Source organism: Tachypleus tridentatus, chromosome 1 (genome assembly GCF_004210375.1).
Source record: "Tachypleus tridentatus isolate NWPU-2018 chromosome 1, ASM421037v1, whole genome shotgun sequence".
Taxonomy (NCBI): domain Eukaryota; kingdom Metazoa; phylum Arthropoda; class Merostomata; order Xiphosura; family Limulidae; genus Tachypleus; species Tachypleus tridentatus.
In genome coordinates this window covers 76,250,693-76,272,910 of record NC_134825.1, presented here as the reverse complement: position 1 = coordinate 76,272,910, position 22,218 = coordinate 76,250,693, and the positions used below count along the sequence as shown (strand labels likewise).

Sequence of the window (22,218 nt, the reverse complement as noted above, 5' to 3'; positions counted from 1 at the left end):
GGCTCAACTTCTGACCCAGTAACTTCTGACCGATGTGGTTGTATTCTAATATATTTCTAGCAAAAAATGTTTCCACATCAGAGCTGCTCACAGAATAATCGACTTTATAACAAAGTAGAGAAATAGATATTTGTTTCATAAGCATTAAACGTATTTTGTTTCTAAAGATTGCCTGAATAAAGTCGTCGGTTATTTTTAACTGATAGACTAGGCGGAAGGTAGAACCTACCGCATACTTTTGGGCTACTTACGTCTGGCCGAATAGTGTAGTTTGACTTTCAGCCTTATAACGCTCCAAACTGTTGAGGACAATTTCTTTTCACTGTAACGGAACGCGGACGAGGGAATGCAGATCCACAGTCCGGCAAGCTAACTATCGGGCGATACTTAACTCTAAAAGTATCAAATTCTTTCTGGAGAGACTGTTTCTTTTCTTTTATATGGAGACTATGGAAATAACCAGAATTTATTGGTGGCGTTTATATGCTTTGCGATGCTAGAGTTAAGATAATTTTGATAAGCTTAGAGTTCACGATTATATCCAACCAGCGAACGGGAATCTGCATTCTCATTGAAGCAGTAATCAAACCCAAGCTTTACACAAGCTTTTCCATTGCTCACTGGAAATCTAATAATGGTTCCGATTATTTCGGGAGAACGAGTTTCACAGGCACTAGTTATTTAGAAGGTCGTATTTCCATTGTCTCTTGACTCTCTCGTTGAGAATACAGATGAAAGACTCTTCCTTCCAGTCGCAATAGATAATCTAGTTAAGACTAACAAGCTTAACATTCTAGTCGGAATGGCCCTCAGGTAGTTAACAAATTGTGCTCTGAATTGAAAGAGCTGACAAGAGAATGGGGATTAAACCCAAAAGAACCCAGGATTAAGCAACGATAAAGCGGATTATGTCAGCGAACCCATTCCTTGTATATCACATTTCCAAATGCTTTAAGTAGAAATGTAAAGTTTTTATGATGACGAACTTGAGCACTGCTTAATTACTTGTGTTAAATCACGTGGTTTTAAAGTTGGTTCTTTAAAACCATTGATGAGTCATAGAGAAACCATAGGTAAGTTGGCAGCAGTTTGCTTTCTGTTCAGTGTCATTATTTGAATAAACCGATACCAGATCTTGTGGTCTTTGTGAAGAAAAGTGTTTTTTTCTCTTTACACTTGCTTTATTTATCCTCTCTATGTCTGTGACTTTGACTGATGGATGAAGGGGTATATATCATGTGATATTAAAGTGACAAAGCCACCATGACTGTATATTCCCTGCTAAATCATATGGAACTCTTATTTATTTATTTTTTTGCTGTCTGTGGCAATTAGTTTATTTTAAGCTTTTACTTTTTATATCAAAAGACCAAGTGGAAAACTTATTTATTAAGTACAAAATTAATAAGGATAAATAAATGTATAAAAAGGTATCTGTGAAACCTACTTCTGAAACAGCTAGAAAATTAACATATGTGGTTATAGGTTTCATGGTTTCTGATAAACCTTTTACTTAAACTATTTAAAACATTTCAGTCACGATAAATGTGTTGAAAAGTGTTGTTTTTTTTAAAGGCAGCGGTAAAATTACGGAATTACAACGATAAAATATAGGGTTCGATTTACTGCTCTAGGCAGAGCGAAGATAGCCTACTGTGCAACAGTGCTCTAAAACAAACAAATCAAATCAAACCAGTAAATAAATCAGTATGTAACCAATTTAGAAAAATATATATAATTATAAAAATAACAAACGTTAAGTTTTTACATATGCACAAGTTAACAATAATTATTTGGAGCTTTCCAATTGTAAAATCATATTCTTTGTATAAGGAAGATTAATGTTATGTTGAATTATATTAAACAAGAGTAACTTTAAATATAAATAAATAAAGACACTTTCGGTGAACATGGAAATGATTTTGATTAGCGATGCCGAAATAATATCGTTTATTGCAATACTTCATTCGTTTAAACAACATAACTGTTGTTAAAATATTTAGTGTTGCTACGTTTTCCTTGAATTTTATCTTTTACCGGTATGATAACACATATTATTTTGTTCTATAAAAGTCGCTTTGGGGTATAACTAAGATCTAATATTTTCTACGGCAAAACCATTTTGTTATTGAAATGGACTTTAAGCTTGTCATATGTATTTAATCTTATAGCTGTACGCTCTGTTTGCCGCTAGCCAGACACCTATACTTTATCAAGCTATGAGCAGAAAGTATTTCTGTCGAAGAAAGAGACAAAGCTCTCAAGAAAACGAGGAAAGAGAAAGCTTTCATATCTTCGAAAATTCAATGTTTTTCTTTATTTGTCCATTGAAACTGCCAGGGTGCTGTTGAATTTTTAGATTTTTTGATATACCTGGGCTGAAAAAAAACAATATTAACTCACTTGCTCAGGTTTTATCTTTAAAGTATTTCATATTCTAGGTTTCAGTTGCTACATTGACTTTATTAGACCTTCCACGTAATCCTTATTAAGACTTCTGACGTTCTAAACCTGCAGCTCTATCATTCTATGATCGTAACAGACTGATAAAGAGTACGTCTTGTAGCTAATCGGAAAATGAGATTTCTTTGGAATTTCTAACATCTATTATTTGTTTCTTTTAGCTGCTGTAAGGAAAAAAAAAACATACGGGTGAATAAACCGAAAACATCGCATTGTCAGTAGCGCTAATCACATTATTAGGTTTGGTCGTTTCAAGAAAGAAAATCACGCGGTGCACGTAATAGGTGTAAGTGAATTGCTAAAATAAACATAATAAAATCCACTTTTGAATGAAGTAAGAATATACATAACTGTTCTTTAATTCATTTAAACGCTTTCATATTTCCTTAACCATAAAAAAAACTAAAAAAGACTTAAAACTATACTTTACTCCCAACTTCCGTTTCAAGAGATATAACCTCGGAATGAGTAAATTAAAGACAGACCTTCGCTGTGGTCCACGTTGAGTTCTAGTCCACCTCACAACTATACAACTTGACAATAGACATACAGCATAATTTTTATTGCAAAGTTTCCTTCTTAAGGCTGCTATTTCTAAACCACACTATTTGCTGTCATTACTAAATTACACCACTACTCCTTGCAAGGTTTCCATAACTAATCTGGTGTACGGCATTAGCATTTCCCAGTGCTCGTTTCAACAGTACGACTGTACATAAGTCCCTTGGCGCTTCGTCTGGCGACTTGACTGTAATGTGTTCGTATGAAGTATCATGATTATCCGTGTCATTCTCCAGCTACCTAAGGTAAGCGACAATAAACCATAGAGAGAATTTGTGTACATCAAGGTTGTGACGTTTTGCCACTTGGAGATCTTGTCTGGGGCACGTGAACGGATTTTGTCATTAACCTTTGTGTCCGTTTATTTGCGTCTGTTGCAAAACGACGCACTTTGTACGACTTGTTTGCAGGTTTCTTTCTAAATGGTTAAGACACCTGACTCGCAGTCTAAGGGTCACGTGTTTGAATACCCGTCTCACCAAACATTCTCGCCCTATCAGAAGGGGGAGCGTTATAAACTTATTGCCAATCCCACTATTCATTGGTAAAAGAGTAGCCCAAGAGTTGGCCGTGGGTGGTGATAACTAGCCGCTTCCCTTTTAATTTTTTATTGCTTAATTAGGGACGGTTAGTGCATATGTCTCTCATGTAGCTTTGAGCGAAATTCGAAACAAATAAAACTTTTTAAATGGTCCTCGTGCCCTAGCATAGTATGCATGTTTATATATACACATTCCGTTGTTTCTAATAGCATTAAACGTAAGAGAGATACAAGTTTTCGAAATATTTTGTATTGGAAAAGACTGATTGTTACATGATCTTCCCCAAATCGATTAGTTTTTGACACCATCATACAACGTAAGTAATGCCAACTAATGTAATTGTTGTAAGTGCCTTTTCACTGAGACTTTTTTCGGCTGTACTTCACACGTGACTTAAAGAAACAGTTACCTAGCAAAGAGATTTACATTTAGAATACTTTTTCTTTTCTTTGGAAACTAAGGAGGAAACTAGACTAAAACCAATATAGTAAGAAGTAAAACGTTCCAACTAGTTGTTTTTATCAGTTTATTTGTGAGATTCTTTATCATGTAATCTCATTATTACGCTGCTTGGCCAATTATTTAAATTTCTGGTCAGAATATTTTATTCTCACATTGTTAATTAATTTCCTCTCTCTTTTACTTGCTGTTTAATCATCTGTAGAAGTAAATCAACTAATTCATGTTTAAATTTTCATAACTTCTCAAGTAATTTCTTCATAACTCATATTTGTCTGCATATTTTTGTCGCTGTTTATTTGTTTGTTTGTTTTTTAATTTCATGCAAAGCTACACGAGGGCTATCTGCACTAGCCGTCTCTAATTTAGCAGTATAAGACTAGAGGGATGGCATCTAGACATCACCACCCATAGCCAACTTTTGGGCTACTCTTTTACCAACTAATAGTGGGAATGACCCCACTGCTGAAAGGGTGAGCATGTTTGGTGTGACGGGGATTCGAACCCTCTACCCTCAGATTACGAGCCGAGCGCTTTAACAACCTGGCCATGCCGGGCCCTCACAGTGGATAGTGTTGACTAGCTTCCTTCTAGTCTATTACCTCACAACAAGAGCGATTAAACTCAGATAGCCTTTGAATAGTTTCCGCGTATTATGCAGCTTTCTACTAAAACAAACGTATTGATTGATTATCAATTTCTGAATGAATTTAATTTCAAGGAAACATTAACAGGGTTTTAATTTTGTATTTTATTAGTTTAATTTATAAGATCTTTATTTTCTCAGCTGTTCGTTGGTTTTGACTTCTTATTTCCTAAAATTAAATTGAAAATGTTTACAGTCAGAGACTGTCTATTAAGTGATAAAAATTGTTGCTGTGACACTCTAATACATTTAGTTGACAGATGAAAACATTTTGTTGTTTTTCAGGACTTGTAATACGTAGTGGAGAAATTTAGACATTTCGGCAGCAAAGCGAAGGAAGAAAACAACTACAATATACCCTCCAGATAATAATACTAGCACTGGTGAAGCCGCAAGGGCTGAGCGTATGATGAAACAGAGTGTTTTCTTTTATTATCTGGAGACTATTGGTCGTTTTTTTTCCCTTCAACTTTATTGCCAAAATATACAAGTCCTTCCAATGTGCACTACTACTGTAAGGTGACATTTCTTATTATTGTGTACTGGAAGTTACTTGAAATTATGGATTGTACTTAAATAATATCATTTGTTAGTTACTAAGATTTATATGACTTGTAAGTCCATTCTTAAGAATGTTTTTGGCACTACGTAAGAAAGAAAAAGAAACATATATATATAATACTCTATAATCATTTGACTTGGAAAGAGTACATATAATCGATTGTTTTGCCATTCAACATCTAAGCCTTTTTTCTTCAGGGTTTTTCTCAATCATATTCCTTCACTGTTTTGAAAATTACATTAAAAGAAGAAACATTACCCACGGCGTTCAACTTATTGTTTCTTAAGAATATATGATGAACAATCGCTATCAAATTGATAATAAAATGATTTATTTATCCATTAAAATAGCTTTCATATACACGAATAAACATAATCAGTGAAAACAAAACAAGATATTTCATAGGGAGGAACCCACTGCACTGTCCATAAGTTTGCTTTTTTGCTGTTTACTTGTGGCTCTGTATCATTCTATAACGTGAAATCACAGAATTTGGTATAAGGAAATATACTCTTCGTTTTAAAGTTACAAAACGTGCTATGAACATGGCACGCTGGTGCTAGTCTTCTGCAGGTCTTCTTACTCTGTGTGGAACGGAATCAATAAATACACAGTTCCAGTATGGTCATGGAAGTGAATCCAAGAACGTTGTCACAGTGACAGATGTGTCACGATTAAGACGCATAGAAGGAGACAGGATTGTAACACTAAGTCTTGAGTCTCAACATAAAAGCACGTTTTTCTTTTTACAAAAAACAACAACAATTGTCATGTGTCAGAAAGGAGTCTTCCATCTTATTGAAATATGTTTAATATATACTTTCTGTAGAATGAATGTTTGACATAAATCATAGTAATACAGATTATACTGATTTATTTAACATGATTTCCGTGTCGCAATAAAAATCATAAGTCCGAGTGTAGCGAGGAGAATCTGTGTAGCGCAGATAGCCCTCGAGAAGCTTTGCGCGAGATTCAAAACAAACAATACAATTAAAATCAACGTGAATAAGAACCATTGCTGGCAGAACATTTGTCATGGTTCTCTCTGTTATATACAAATGTCATAAACGTTGACATGTGTTTGTAACATTAGTCTTCTACTCGTTATGTCTTGCTGTAAGTGAATTGCTTAGAATCCTTTGTGATTATAATAAAACAACTCTTCACTTTATAAACATTATCTCTGTTAGGCCTAGCCTGAATATTCTTGATCCATTGATACATATGTTTTAAATTAACAATGTTCTTGTTTCAGTTGAAATAGTTACCGTGAATGTCAGTAAAGTGTCAATACCATCCAAGATCTCTGTAAGTTTCGAGTTGAATAAAGTATACAAAAAAGAAATAAAATTGTTTGTTTTTGAATTTCGCGCAAAGCTACACGGGGGTTATCTGCGCTAGCCGTCCCTAATTTAGCAGTGTAAGACTAGAGGGAAGATAGACAGTCTTCAACACCTACCGCTAACTCTTGGGTTACTCTTTTACCAACGAATACTAGGAATGACCGTCACATTATAAAGTCCCCACTGCTGAAAGGGCGAGCATGTTTGGTGCGACGGGGATTCGAACCCGCGACCCTCAGATTACGAGTCGAACACCTTAACCCACCTGGCCAAAAAGGAAAATGAAACTAACTAGTGGACAGTAATCAAGAATTACGTAACGAAAGGAAAATTCTACAGTATATTGTTTTTGAAGAGTGCTGGTGAAAAGTAAAGAATTTAAGAAACATCCATAATGTAGGTCCGGTTGTTGGTAAGCCCTAAGTCACTGGATTATCTGTGATTTGTATATCACTGGTATCAAAAGCTGGATTTTAACGTTGTAAGCCTGGAGGGAGGATGTAGAAGGGAAGAAAATGTCATTCAAAACATTTAAAACTCAACATCTTTTAAAACACCCTGAAAAATAAACATTTTGATATACGAACGTGGTCGATCGCTTATATTTTGCAAAAGATCTTAAAAACGGGAGAAAAAAAGTGGAACGATATAATATGGATTTACGAAACAATCATTTAGTTTTATGTAGAGACGTTTAGACAATAGTATGCGAGTAAAGACGTTGAAACATGATGTCTATAAGAGTGTGCACATGCTACAGAAGTGAGGGATACTTGATGACATAACAAAGAAGCACGTTATCCTTGTTCATCACGTAGTTCCTGTTACAGGACATTTAATTGGTCCTGGTTTTGAATTTCGGTAGTATAATGATCCAAGACACATTGTCCTGTTGTTTAAAGGGTGTTTGATGGGGATGAAGAATGATAGTGAAATAAAAGCCACGAAAGAAACAAACCAATGTTTCCAGTTGAAAAATTTTGGTACCAGTTAGTAAAGAAATATTTTGAAAGGTAAGCCAACTTATATGTGAAACTAATACAGCAAAACTGGAAAAAAATATTGATTGGTAGCCCTCAAAAAATCTTGCAGCATCCATGCTTGCTTGATTCGTCTTGTACTTAAGGCCAGAGGAGAACCTACTAAGTATCGATTATTCAGTTTATTATGTTTCGAAATGAATATCTTACGTATCATATCGCAGTGCTTTGTATGAACAGAAAGTGTAAACCAAAGCAATGCCTTTGTTTTATGATCTCTTTTGATTTCCAAACATTTTGATTCCAGGCTTCTGACTGATATTTTAAATTAAGAATGAAAAATGTTCACATTAAGTCCCGTGTACTTCAAAGTAGTCTAGTTACAATAAATGTTAGATTTTATACATTCTAAAGAATCATAAAATATGAACGTCAGATTTAGCAACTTAATTATTTTACTTTGTAAAATAAATATTTTTTTCTACACACACACACCTACATAAACATACAAGAAAACAAATATAATTTGATGAAGCAACTGGTTAATAAAACTAAAGAACATGAAAATTACTTTAAAATATTTATTTATTGCTGTTAGTCTAAAAGAAATAAATAGAACTGCAGATACACAAAAGCATAAAATACTGGTTTCGTATCGTCCAGAATACTCTTCAGATTCTACAATAAAGCTTTATCAAACAAAACCTACTAAACAATGTAACACTTACCACGTTTTTAACCTTAGAGCATTATATATGATGAAACTTTTAGAATGGATGGCAACTGCCTGTTGTGGAGACACAAGTGTAGAGGACGGCGTTTCGAAAGTCTTTCGCCTTTCGTCTTCAGGTGATATTATTATTTCTGTATTTTCAAATTTAGCTTTTAGAGTTTCATCTCTTTAGATATCATTACAATGAGGCCTGGCATGGCCAAGTGGTTAGGGGCGCTCAACTCTTAATCTGAGTGTTGCAAATTTGAATCCCCGCCATACAAACATGCTTGCCCGTTCAGCCGTGAGAGTGTTATGATGTTTCGGTCAATCCCAGTATTCGTTATAAAATAGTAGTGCAAGAGTTGGCCATGAGGAATGATGATTGTTTGCCTTACCTAGAAATTCAAAATAAACATTAATATTCAAATTAACTTCAGCGTAATATGTTATTCTTAGTTTACTTTTTAATATTAGCTAATTTTAAACCTTTTTTACACGTGCTAGGAGAATAAAACTTCATAAGGTAAGATTATAATTCTATAAGTCTGTGTTGTTGAACTCCCAGGTTAGAAACAATAGATAAAATCTTTGATTTAAGCAAAGTGAAATATTTAAGTTTGTATGTATAGGATGATTAATATAAAATATAAATACTGATGTGCATAAATTAAAATATTAAACACAATTTTAAAATAAAAGGCTCAGTTTCATAATATAAAACATTAATCTATAAATATTTTCCAATTTTTCTTCAAATAATAAATATACATATCTTCAAAATAATTTAATAAACTATTGAACACCTCATTATCAAAATATCACATCACTAAAGTGGCATAAGTTGGTGCAACTTTCATTCCCATTGACGTTTCAGAGATTTGTTAATGTATATTGTTCCTGTAAACAAAATAGCAGTTACTTAAAACAAGTTTTAATCATCATTATTTACACTTACCTTTAAAACGTGAATGTAATAATTCAGGGTATCTATATAAATAATACCCAATAGTTTATATACCACACTGGCAGAAACGTCGCCCTGAGGGCGGCTGTTTTGCAAGACCTTGGTGAGCTCAACAGTGTGCCTCTTTCTATGTCACGAAATTATCCTGGCTACTTCTAACTAGATATTGCCTTATAACTTTGTAAACAAGCCTATATCTTTATATCTGTAACTTGCATTCTTCCTTAAAGTTCCAGACTTTATCCGTGATAAGTCACTTTCACGTTTGCATATTTTAGGCATTGTGATTTGCGATGTTCTTTTTATCACTTTATACTCATATTGAAGTAAAGAAATACTTGTGTAACTTAAAGATATCGAGTTGCTACAAAATTCCTGCAAATTTGTAAGCAACAAACTTCGTACAAATCTATTAACTTATTTGTAAACAAATTGAACAAATGTACAATTTTTTTTCTGTGAGAGACCAAACTTTGATGAAACTTTGTCAGAAACTTTCTCTTATGATGTCGAAAAATTGTGTAAAATTTCATCCAGATCGTACTCAAATTGTGGGAGTTTTGCTGACAGATAAACATCAGCCTCTTTCTTATGTATACAAATTCATATTTGATATTTAGATGAAAAACAACATCTAATGATATTAAAATTATATTTCTTTCAATTATCTCTGGTGATCGATTATGAAAATCACCATCATATTTTATATAAATTTGTACTTTAGATGTAAATAGATTTAATATTATGGCCAAAATAGAGCTCACTGGCTCAAACGCCTTCCCTTTCTCTAACTGAATTGGTCTTTCTGAAATTTTTAGAGTATCTTTATCCACAGCTATCCCACCTTATTTTTGTCTAAAATTTCTTTAATTTCTTTACTTTTATAAATTCTAAGAAATACATAAAATATTCCCAGTGTATAATTACTCAACAAATGATCGTTTTATTTCTTAGTTTGTACATTTATAAATTATTCTATATATTATGTAATTTCTTCTTTCACTTTATTTATAAAATTTAGAACATATATAGCGAAATATTTTTATAAGTTTCTTTATCATTTGAATATTCTCAAAGCGTATCACAGTACTTTTAATTTATGATAACAACAGTCTTATCACTTTTTGAATGAAAGTTCCACATTTTAAAGTTTTTTCTTGTATTTAAATGTCTTTAATTGGAAGGATTTTATAACACTTATTTTCTATACAACTATAAGTTAAATCTAGTTTTATATTTCTACTTTTTATAGATACAAAATTACCTTCTATTTGTTTCAAGGGCTAATTCTCATCAACATTATTCTTTTAAAAATTCTGTTAATCTTAATTTTCTAATACGTTCATGTATATCTTCAATGAATTTAAATTAATTTGATTTATCATTTGAGGTAAAGGTAATTCCTCTCATTAAAGGTTTTATGTTTTCTCCATCGATATATTGTTTTCTATTGTTTCTTTACTGATTATTATTGTTATTTTATTTTATTTTGTGTGAACAACCATTTTCCGAAATGCAGCTTTAGACAGCGAAAGTTCTGAAAGCTATGAGATGTTGTGGGTTAGATCGCCAACATCTACTCCATTGTTTATTTTTCTTCTTAAGCGTGTGAAGCCGAAAAAGTTGAGTTAAAACTGGATGTACGGTATACCTCAACACAATACATCCTCTAGTATCTCAGAAACCAGAGTACATTATATAATGATTTACCATAAGATATTTGCCCCAGTGTTGGATGTTTTTATTGTAGTTTCAATTTTTTCATAAATTTACATTTAATTATACGTCATTTAATGTTTGGATATGCTGTGTACATATACATGTAACACTAAGGATACTATATTTTCACTTTTCTTCAATGAATGACAGACTGTTCAATTTCCATAAAACATTCTTGTTTGGTTATTGAATGCTAATGAGGTTATGTATCACATGTTCCTTGTAAAGGAATTTTGTAATTAACTTTTCATCTGATCGAAGACATTATCAGTTCGAATTTCTTCTCCAAACAAAAATAAAGAAACATAGCGATTATGGAACGCTACGAAATAATTACAAGCTTCCTTTGACAAAGGGTTAACAGACCTCTTTGAATCTTCTACATGATAGAGAAATTATCTTCATCCAGTGACAAACATATGTTATCATGGTTTCTGATTAAAACCAAAATAAAATAGCTGACTTACGAAACATAAGGATATGTGATAAACACAGCTATTTTATACCATCTTCATTTATCTTCCGTTGCTCTCGACGAACTTCTAGAGCTGTCATTATCATTTATCAAATTCATTCAGAAGCAATGATCTGAACTTATCAACATATATTTCCCTGATACGATTTTTGAGATCGGCCAGTGTCGCTCAGAATGGATGTAATGTGTAAATGCTACATGACCTTACAACTAAAAGTCCTGTAAAATTAGGTCTGGAGAGAGAGCTTGAGGTTTAGGGTCGTGATCTTGCATGGTGAACCCATCACTTTGGTATGATACTAATTAGTGCGAAACAAACATTTTTATATGTATATATATATGTAAATGGCTGATGTCCATTTGTCATCAAAACACCTCCCACATTTTTAGTTCGATTTGGATAAAACTTCGCATGGTTTTTCAAATAGATCCTATTTATTAGAAATTTAAAAAAAGCAGTAAGACTCTATTTAATCTATTTTGTTTTCCGAAATCACTTCCTTAAGGGAAAAATTACACTTCTTCCCTTTTAATAATTTACATTAATTTTGTACATTTATTATCATCAACAAAATTATTTTTTAATAAAAGCTTCTAAAGCTGTGGTAAAGTGATGTTAATGCAGATGCTCAAAGTGAGTCCTCCTAGTGAAGAATTATTGTGAAATATCAGAAGTAAAGTGACCTCTTCTGCTGGAGAATCCAAGCATTCGTTATGAAATAAACTGTTCTGTGACTGAAGGAATAACAAGCCTTTCGTATAGAGTTTGTTGCATGCAAGTTTGCAGAAAGTTTATGGTATTTTGATCTTCGTAAGTTACACAAATATTGTTTTTACTTCAGTATGAGTATAAAGTATGATGAAAAAACATCAAAGATTACGATACCAAAAAACTGCCAATGGAAAAGTGACTTATCGCAAATAAAGTCTAAACGAAACGTCTGAATGCAAGTTACAGACAGAAAAAAAAAGTTTCCTCACCAAGTTATAAAGTAATATTTAGTGAGAAGAAGACAGGAAGAAACCTGATATGTCGGAGTACATTAAATTGCTCTCCGAGATATAGTTAGAAGAAAGCAGGAGTAATTTTGTGATAGATCCTCCGGGTGTAAGGAGTCGTTTCTGTCAGTACAGAATAACATAAGTTGATGTTGTATCTTGCTGAAGAAGAGAAAAAACATTTTAATGACACCATTATCTTCGAAATGCAAAAAGAAAAGATCTACACCACATCAAGGTATGTGAGTATTTTTATTGGAATTGAAGGGGCGTTGATTTGTATCTAGGACATAAGTTGCTAAATTGTTTTTAGGGCAATCTGGCACGTATTATAATTCCCGAAGTTACACCTATTGACTTTTCCAAGAGATGGAATCTTATCAACTTGTACATGATGTTGAAAGTGGAAAAAATTTTTATGGTTCATCAAGTTGAGACAGTCATCATGAGTCTAAGATGGTAATAGTTTTCTCTAATAACCTTTACACTGTCCGAATTTTCTACACACGAAAGTTTTTGACGTGTTTTTAAAATCTCCAATTCTGTGATATTTATTGTATCAATTTCAATAGGAAAACTCCACATAGGTTTCGCAAAACTGCGTTAAAAGGCCTCATTCGCTGTTGCAATAGCGTTTGTTACTTATGTTGCATCCAGCACTTCTGATATAAAACATAGATCTCTTGTTTTTGTATTGTTTAATTTGATTTTTCGATGTAGTAAGTGCGTGATAGAATAACTTCAAAATCTTCAGTTACACTAACAACAGAATCATCTGTAAGTTTTGACGTTATCTATTTATAAAATCTTGAATCTTAATTTAGGCCAAAACTGAGGAGGAAGGATAAAATTTCAAAAATGATCGATTAACAGATGCTTTACTGCATGTACTCATCTTCATCCGTTTACAAGGTGTTTTAAAGTGCGCAATCCATTTATAGGCACTTTTTCTGTGCATGTGCAATCATTACGTTATTAAATTGTATTCACTTATAAACATGTATGATTCATACTCAAAAATTAAAGAGAATCTAGTGTATTTATACGTAAGAAAAAAATGATAAAAATCATTAGGGTTGTTGCCAAGATTTGAAATAAAGTAACTGACGTTTACATTCAACCCAAGGATATTAATTCTCCCCAGTCAATAAAAATTGTAAGTTAACGAGACTCTCTTGGCATCGTATATTATTTATGTCAACTGTAGCCCCTACCAATGTATATGGTATTTTTTCTCTTTCTTTCTAAAAGTAGGAGGGTGACAAAGCTAAACAAAGGGCTATCTATTCCATTCCACCTACATTCCCGAAGTTTAGCATCGTAAACTTGCAAACTTTCTGCTGAACCAGTGGGGGAAGGACCTTTCTAAGGAGCTTTGGCACTATAATACCACTTCAATGTATGTGACTAAAATGAAAGAGTTAACTAATTGGTAGGCTGGTTGCTGTTCGATCGCTTTACGTTGCAATTAGATTTTGTAGAAACTTTCAGTAAATATTCACTCCCACTTAGTTTTAGTCAAACGCCAGAAACATGCATAATGAACAACGCATCTGAGACTGACGAATAGTGTTTTATGTAGATAAGTATTTATAAAACGTGAGAAATGAAACTCAAAGGAATTTAATTGTAAATGGAGGAAGATACGTGTAAAAGTTCTCGTAGGTGTAAGTGTATTTACAGACACTACTTGAATAAATTTCAGTTTAAGGTGAAACTGCATGGTACCATGGTATTCAGGCTCACAACGACTGTACATATGTCAAATCTGTAAAGTCACTTAACTTGAATGCAGACTTTACATAAACTGTCTGAGTATATCGAATCTCATGTACCAAAGAGATTTCTAATATGTTATTGAATGCACGTGAATGTGTGCTGTAGTCAAAAGTAAAGAAACATTTTCTCTGATTTTAATACGTATCAAGTTGCTAAGTATATTAAAAATTTCTACTGACACATTCTCTGTATGACAGAGTACATATGTTTTATTCACTCCAAGTGTTAACCACAATCCCATTCAGTATGTATAAGTTAAAGTTATATAGATTTATATGGAATTTTAATGTGAAACAAGCATGAATAAAACTCCAAAAGTTAAGTACATACAACGACGATATTTTCAAGAGTGAACCGTTTTAGAACGCCGGATATGATTAATGATGTATATGTATTCCCGACATGCTACTTCTCTATATACAGTGATTTTTACGATGTTTCTTGACGTGTTTGAACAACAATAAAGTGAATAATATTCGTCAAAGATCAATGATTCGTGGTAGAAATAACAATGAGTACATAGGAGACACGAATCAGTGGCCACCAAAACTCTTGACCAGTTCTCTTTCTGCTCAACGTGGCTACTATTCATGTCAATAATGGCTTGCATCCTTTGAATAACGTGATAGACAGCTAAACAAAGCTGTCCAATGTTCAGTATTTGCACGAGATGTCAGATAGCTCACTTTACTTTTGGCAATGTAAGGCCTAGCACGGCCAAGTGGTTAAGGCACTCGACTAGTAATCCGAGGGTCGCGGGTTCGAATCACCGTCTCACCAAACAGACTCAGCTTTTCAGCAGAGGAAGCGTTATAATGTTACGGTCAATCCCGCTATCCGTTAATAAAAGAGTAGCTCAAGAGTTGGTGGTGGGTAGTGATCACCAGCTGCCTTCCCTCTAGTCTTTCACTACTAAATTAGGAACGGCTCGCGCAGATAGCCCTCGTGTAGCTTTAAGCAAAATTCAAAGCAAACTGTACTAATAACTCGAAAATAAAATAACTTATATTACTGACAGACTCATCCAGTCTGGATATCTCCATTCCTAAGAAATTATTATTTTTTTGTTACGGGAATTATCACAAGAGAAAATGTGAACTGATCATTAATACTTCTCTAATTAATTTCCATGCTCTCTAGGGCTACACAGCAGCTGAATTTAACAACTAAGAAACGAAGGAGATGCTACAATGGTCATCAGTTCGAAACGACCATGTTTCATACAGATTTCGCCAAAATCATCGGTTCGTCTCCTCCCCCTGCTCCTCCTCTTCTGTTACGAGCTACAAGTCGGAGGGATGGAATTAGTCTTGGCAAGGTAAGTATACACTGTTACCTTGGTTTAGCTATGAAACATTTTATTATGCTTAATATTTCTACTTATGTAATTATGGAATGATAGCCCTTGGTTTTTATCAGAACTCTAGCACTAAACACTCAACTCTCTGTAGTTATAAAGAAAATTGATAAAAGATGTTGGAACATGCGAATACTACATCTAATATCAACGCTATAGTCTCCCTAGTTTATTACATCTGTATTTCTTAGTTATGATTTATACCAATCGAACCCTTTCCTTGAGTATATCAATATGGCAATTATAAGTGCTGGGGTTTAACTGTCTTCTAAAAAAAGCTCATATATAAAAAATCGAATAAAACTTTTTCTAAACAACTATAGCTTTCATTTCCAACATACCAAGAAGATTCTGTAATAGTTCATGTGTTATTATTATTGCCTCCCAGTGGTACAGCAGTATGCCGTGGACTTAAAACGCCAGAATCCTGGTTTCGATACTGGTAATGGGCAGAGCACAGACAGCCCATTGTGTTGCTCTATGTTAATGTTCAAACAAACAAAGTGTTATCACTCATTTATGTTAATGACTTCGTATTTTATTCAATAACTTCATGGCGTTTTGTACTTTAAAATGTAATTTAAAAAGCCTATTTAATGACTGAAGTTATTGTTAACGTAACTTGAGGGTCAGATTACTGTTATGAGCTTTTCTTTGTTCGTTCTCTGGAAAGCAGCTACACTTGGCTACTACCAAGTGTAGTCGCGGTTCTGTCTTTATTACTAACCAGACAGTTGTTATCTTTAACGTTTTACTGGATGCTTTAAACAAAATTTCCTTAACGTTTATGACTACTTAAAACGTTATGATTCTTGTCGTTTATGACCACTCGAAACATTTGAGTATTTAATGTTTATGGCTATAATTTAGCTACCGTTGACGTATAGAATGTATCCAAAACACAAATGTTTTGGAGTTCAACTTGTCAAAAATTCAATTGTATCTGTGATTAATAGAGTCAACATGCAGATATCGTTCACTTTTCTGTTTATCTACAAAGTAGCCGTCGTTGGTCTTCTTGTCTATCCAAATAATAACTTCGATATGTATATTCATAAATGCCAATTACAAGAATTTTGTGTAACCACAAATGCGAATGACATCTCATTTTTGGTTAGACATGAATACATCGAGTTCCCCGTACAAAGTAACAAAGAAAAGGATATTCGCTGAAAAGGTTTTTTTACATTTCCTTGTTAATATGATATCTCTTGTAATTTACTACTATTACATAGTTTTGTGAAACTTCAGTATTCTGGAGTGTCGCACGTAGTATATTGTAAGACAGTGGTGGTATAGCAGTAAAAAGAGGGAAAAACAGTTTGATGTTAAGCACAAAACTACACAGTAGACTATCTGTGCTCTACCAACCACGAGTATCGAAACTTGGATTCTAACGTTGTAGGTCCGCAGAAGCCACTGGGAACGAAAGAAAAACGATTAAAACATTTCTATTACACTTGTATAACTATGGTCGGATACATATGTAATGAAACTCTACGACACAGTCATCGTGAAAGACCGGGCTTGCAGAAAAACAAAGTTATTCGATAAAATGAATGTACGAACAGTGCCAATCAAAGAACTGTAGAACGTGTCCATTAAGAGTCTAAGAGGATAAGTTGTAAACTGCCACAAAAAGTATGAAACAACAGAGAGTAAAAGGCACTTTCAAATGGGTCATATGAAAATTACAAAACATACAATAAAGGGAATCATACGAAAAAATGTAAGACATACCTTTAAGAGTGTCAAACTAATAAAAACTAAACTTACCACTATCAAAAGTGATTAAAAAGAAACCTTTTAACATCTACAACTAAAAACAACAAAAACGAGTCTGAAATAAAACTTACATCAAGAACATTAAATGAAAAACTATGAAACTTACCATGAAGACTGGAAAGATAAAAAACACAAGAAACCTAACACGAATAGTTTTGAATAAAAACTATCAATTACATGACCTAGAGTATATAAAAACATACTTTTGCTACCATCAAGGAAGCAGAACACAATAAAACGTAATATTAATAGTGCTTTAAAACAAGAAACTGTAAAACCTTAACAAAAGTGTCTAAGGGAAATTATAAGAGTTTTCGTTCATCAAACATATCGAGTGAAAAATTGACGTATAATCTGTCACAAAAACTATAAAAGAAACAACTGGGAAAATCTGATGTCAAAAGTGTCAAAAGAAAAATACTGAAAATCTTACTTTCAGAATATATTAAACGAAGAAAAAATTAAAACTTTCGTCCCTTTGTATCTTAACGGTACAAAATAAAACATGAAAGTAAAACTTGTTATCACGTGTATTAAACAAACCTACATGCCCTACTGTCAAAAGTGTCAAATTTAAACAATGCATATTTTTTGTATATTACAGTTTTAACATTAATGTAAATTACATTATACTTTGAACGTGTTAAAACTATCTCTATAATATTAGCATTCCGTAGGATTAACACCCGACGCTTTCCTTGAAGTTGAGCAAAGAAATAATAATAAAATAATGTTAAGTAAAAGTAACGGAGTGGATAAACATGCATCAAGAATCCACTATAATTTTTAAAGTTGTTTAATACGATACTAAATGGAATATTAAACATTAACTTCCTAACGTTTATCCCATTTGAGTGTGGGGTTTGCTTCATGAGTCAACTGTTTTCATTTGATCCGACCCCTCATTCTAACTTATTCTTCAACAACGAAAGTTTTCACGTCCACTTTAGTGTTGTCAGCCATCCCAATGTTTGGTCGTCGTTCTAGTATTGTCAGACCATCCACCTGTTTAGTCATCATTCTAGTGTTGTCAGACCATCCCATTATTTGGTCGTCATTCTAGTTTGTCAGACCATCCAACTGTTTTGTCGTCATTCTAGTGTTGTCAGACCATCCCATTGTTTGGTCGTCATTGTAGTGTTGTCAGACCATTTCATTGTTTGGTGATCATTCTAGTGTTGTCAGACCATCCAACTGTTTAGTCATCATTCTAGTGTTGTCAGACCATCTCATTGTTTTGTCGTCATTTTTATTATTTTATTACCGTTGATCTGACGAGGTTACTTTGACCTTCTTGTAATGTGGCTATACTATCTGAGGCGGCTTCTTTGTATCTTTTCTATTATAACTCTCACACCCAAGCTTCCTCTGATGTATATGTTGTGTGAAAGGTTTCTATGGATTTTTTTTTTTTCCCCGCTGACTCCACATATACACCGCAACATTTTTATCTCTATTGTATGTAACATGTTTTTTGTTTCTTTTTGCGGTGGTCAACATTCACTCTCACGTATTATGACTGGACGAACCATTTCTTTCAATTTCTTAGGCGTTTTTAGGTCGCAACTGCCTTCAGGTACCTTACGCCATTTTTCCATCCTTTTGTTATCCTGGCTTTTATATCTTTTTCAATCTAATTTTCATGTCTCCTTCGAAAGACGTACTGTTTTTCTATTCTTTCTTCCTATTCTTTCTTTCTGTTTGTTTTTTTAATTTAGCAGTGTAAGAAGGCAGCTAGTCATCACCACCGACCACCAGATCCTGGACTACTCTTTTACCAACGAACCGTGGGATTGATAGTCACACTATAACGCTCCCACGGCTGATAAAGCAAGCATGTTTGGTGTGACGGGGATTCGAACCCGCAACCCTCAGATTAGAAGTCGAACGCCCTAATCACCTGGCCATGCTGGACCTTTTCTTTTTATTATTCTTCCAGAAAGTTTACAGTCGATTGCCGTTTCTTCATTTATTGGTGGATTGAATTGCAAATTGTAGGGTTGGCTGAATATATTCAACCACATTTTTTCGTGTTTTTGGGTTCCTATGCGCTCATATTTACAGCAATCAAGATGGAAATTGGTATGAATATAAATTTTTATCCCCTCAACAATCTAACTTAAAATAGTTCGATTCACCTTTTTTTAGTCTTTTTAAACTTTTATCGAACAGCCATCTCACAGTTTTCAAATATAGAACTTGTTCTATTTTGGATATAGCTCATCAAAAAAAGCATAAGTTTTGGGTTTGTGATCAATTACTTAGATATCTTTTGATCAATTTATATCCCAAACATTTATGAACAAAAATGATGGAGTCGTTCATTTTTATTAATTATAAAGAGTTAAGACGCCACGAAAAGCGCAATTACAGGGTTTATTGAAAATTACTCCGCCATATTTCGACTATTTACAATGTAGTTGGTACTATGAAACTATTTCAGAGATCCCATGCATAAACATACAAAACTTGTAGGATTTGTCCACTTTTGTTCATTTTACAGTGTTTGATCAAAAGGTTAAATAAACCCTTAACTTCAGAGGTTTGATTCAATTACTTAACCTTGTTTCGACCAATGTACGTGAAATTTGATGCAAAAGGTGCTCTTTGTAAAATATAAATAGGGATATAGACAATTTTGGAATGTTTGTCGTTTGCTCAATTTCCCAGTGAAGAAAATATAACACATAAAATAACTTTTATATGTTGGGATTGACAGGATAAACATTGCACTTTTATACATAGTATGATATAAAGAAGTGAGTACCAGGTTACTCTTATCACTGATTTTGTTATTGAAATGTGGATAATCCACGCTCTAGTGGAATAGCCATCTTAGTCTTATCAATGTAGGACGTAGAGAAATGGGTAACATGTGTTCTAATGGAATAGCCATCTTAGTCTTATCAATGTAGGATATAGAGAAGTGGGTAACATCTGTTCTAGTGGAACAGCCGCCTTACTCTTATCAATGTAGGATAAAGAGAAGTGGGTAACATGTGTTCTAATGGAACAGCCATCTTACTCGTATCAGTGCCAGATATAAAGAAGTGAGGAACATATGCTCCAGTGAAATAGCTATTTTGCTCTTATAAACGTTAGATTTTTAGGATATAGTAATATGTGTAGTACTTGAAGATAGGTCAAATATTTTCGAATATAATTCAACAAGAAAGTGAATAGCATGTGTTTTGCTAGAAAAGCCATTTTCGCTTCGTAAGGCATCAGTGGCACAGTGGTATGTCTGGGGACCTCCAGCGCTGAAACCGGGTTTTAATACCGATGGTGGGCAGATAGCCTACTGTATTTCTTGTGCTTAACTTCAAAGAAACAATTATTTTGACGGTTGAGACGTCTTATAATTAAAACTGACTTAAATTCCCACTTAATATCATGCTAAAGATATTACTTTAAGAAGTTTGAAGACGTTTCTGAAGTTTAACACTCAGTGATAGGTTTAGCACAGTAAATTAACTAAGAACTTTACTGAAACTGGTTTTCACACATTATGGACATAACAACATGATTAAGAATATAAGAGTCAAAGTAATATTGGAACGATGATATACCACATAGTATTAAACGGAATTTATGTAACAAATATTTGATTTTCACACCTTGTGGCTTAATGTGGTATATTAAATATCTCAGAAAATATTAAAAAATCACAACTGAATGTGCTTATAGAAAAGAAACCTTTTATAGATTACACTTTCATCATAGGTCATTTTGGAAGTTAACTGCTAAGTTTTATTTGTCTATTTTATGATAGCAAAAAACAGTATTTGTGATCATATCTCAGCATAATATTTTCGTACATGAAACTATTTGAAAATATAAATGTTATAAACCATGCAACCACCAGTTAAAATTGAGTGGCACTTCTAGAAAATGACAAAGTTCTAAATTCAAGTTTATTGGTAAAAGTTACACACATAGAACTCCAGTTTCAGTTCTTACTGTTAATAACATGCTTTATTTTTCAACATTTGTTAAACATGCGTCAAAAAATACAAATATGCCGGATAATTTCTAGATTATTTAATTACTTACATAACAAAGCTTTAAATGACATTGTTTAATGTTTCATTAATTAGTGATTTTGTTTATTTGAAGTTAAAACAAAGCTGCACAACAGGCTCTGCCCACCACAGGTATCGAAACCTGAATGTTAGCTTTGTAAGTTGTGGTTACGTAGTTAGCACACGGGATCATACTCTAAATTGCAATGATTTTTAAAAGAGACCCAAAACTCGAGCATTTTCGAATTGTTCGCTATTTTTTTCAGCAAAGTAAAACATTATAAGTTCGCAGACATTACCGAGTGCCATGATAAATGTGATTGTTGTATCAAAACAATATGCTTTTATAATTTTGTCTAACAATATTATTTTACAGTTTTGTTCTATCAGTTGTTTCGTTTTACAGAGATAACAAGACAGTAATCTTCATTTCTGGTTTGGTTTGTTTTGAATTTTGCGCAAAGCTACATGAAGGCTATCTGCGCTAGCCGTAATTAATTTATCTGTGTAGAACTAGAGGGAAGGTATCTAGTCATCATCACCCACTATCAACTCCTGGGCTACTCTCTTACCAACGAATAGTGGGAATGTCCATCACATTTATAACGACCTCACGGCTGAAAGGGCGAGCATGATTGGTGTGCCTTAACCACCTGGCCATGCAGAGCCCTTCGTTTCTGTCTGCCATTAAATATTGATTAATTAAATGAAATCAGCGTGTATCTATGTGCTTTTAAGACCAGTTACAGTGAAAATGTTACTCAGTGTCATTCATTATACTAAAACAAGATTAAAATAAGGCTGTTACCAAACATAGTAATAAGTAAACGCATACAACATTACT

General features: G+C 33.4%; 1 protein-coding gene across 1 annotated transcript in view; it reads left to right on the top strand.

The window, feature by feature from the left end:
* The window catches only part of LOC143252784 (kinesin-like protein KIF26B), a 65,416-nt gene that overhangs the window by 25,436 nt on the left and 17,762 nt on the right, over window positions 1–22,218 (top strand). Inside the window, exon 4 of the mRNA XM_076505473.1 lies at window positions 15,351–15,528. Coding sequence (XP_076361588.1) covers window positions 15,351–15,528 — 178 coding nt within the window. The remainder of the gene's footprint in view (window positions 1–15,350; window positions 15,529–22,218) is intronic.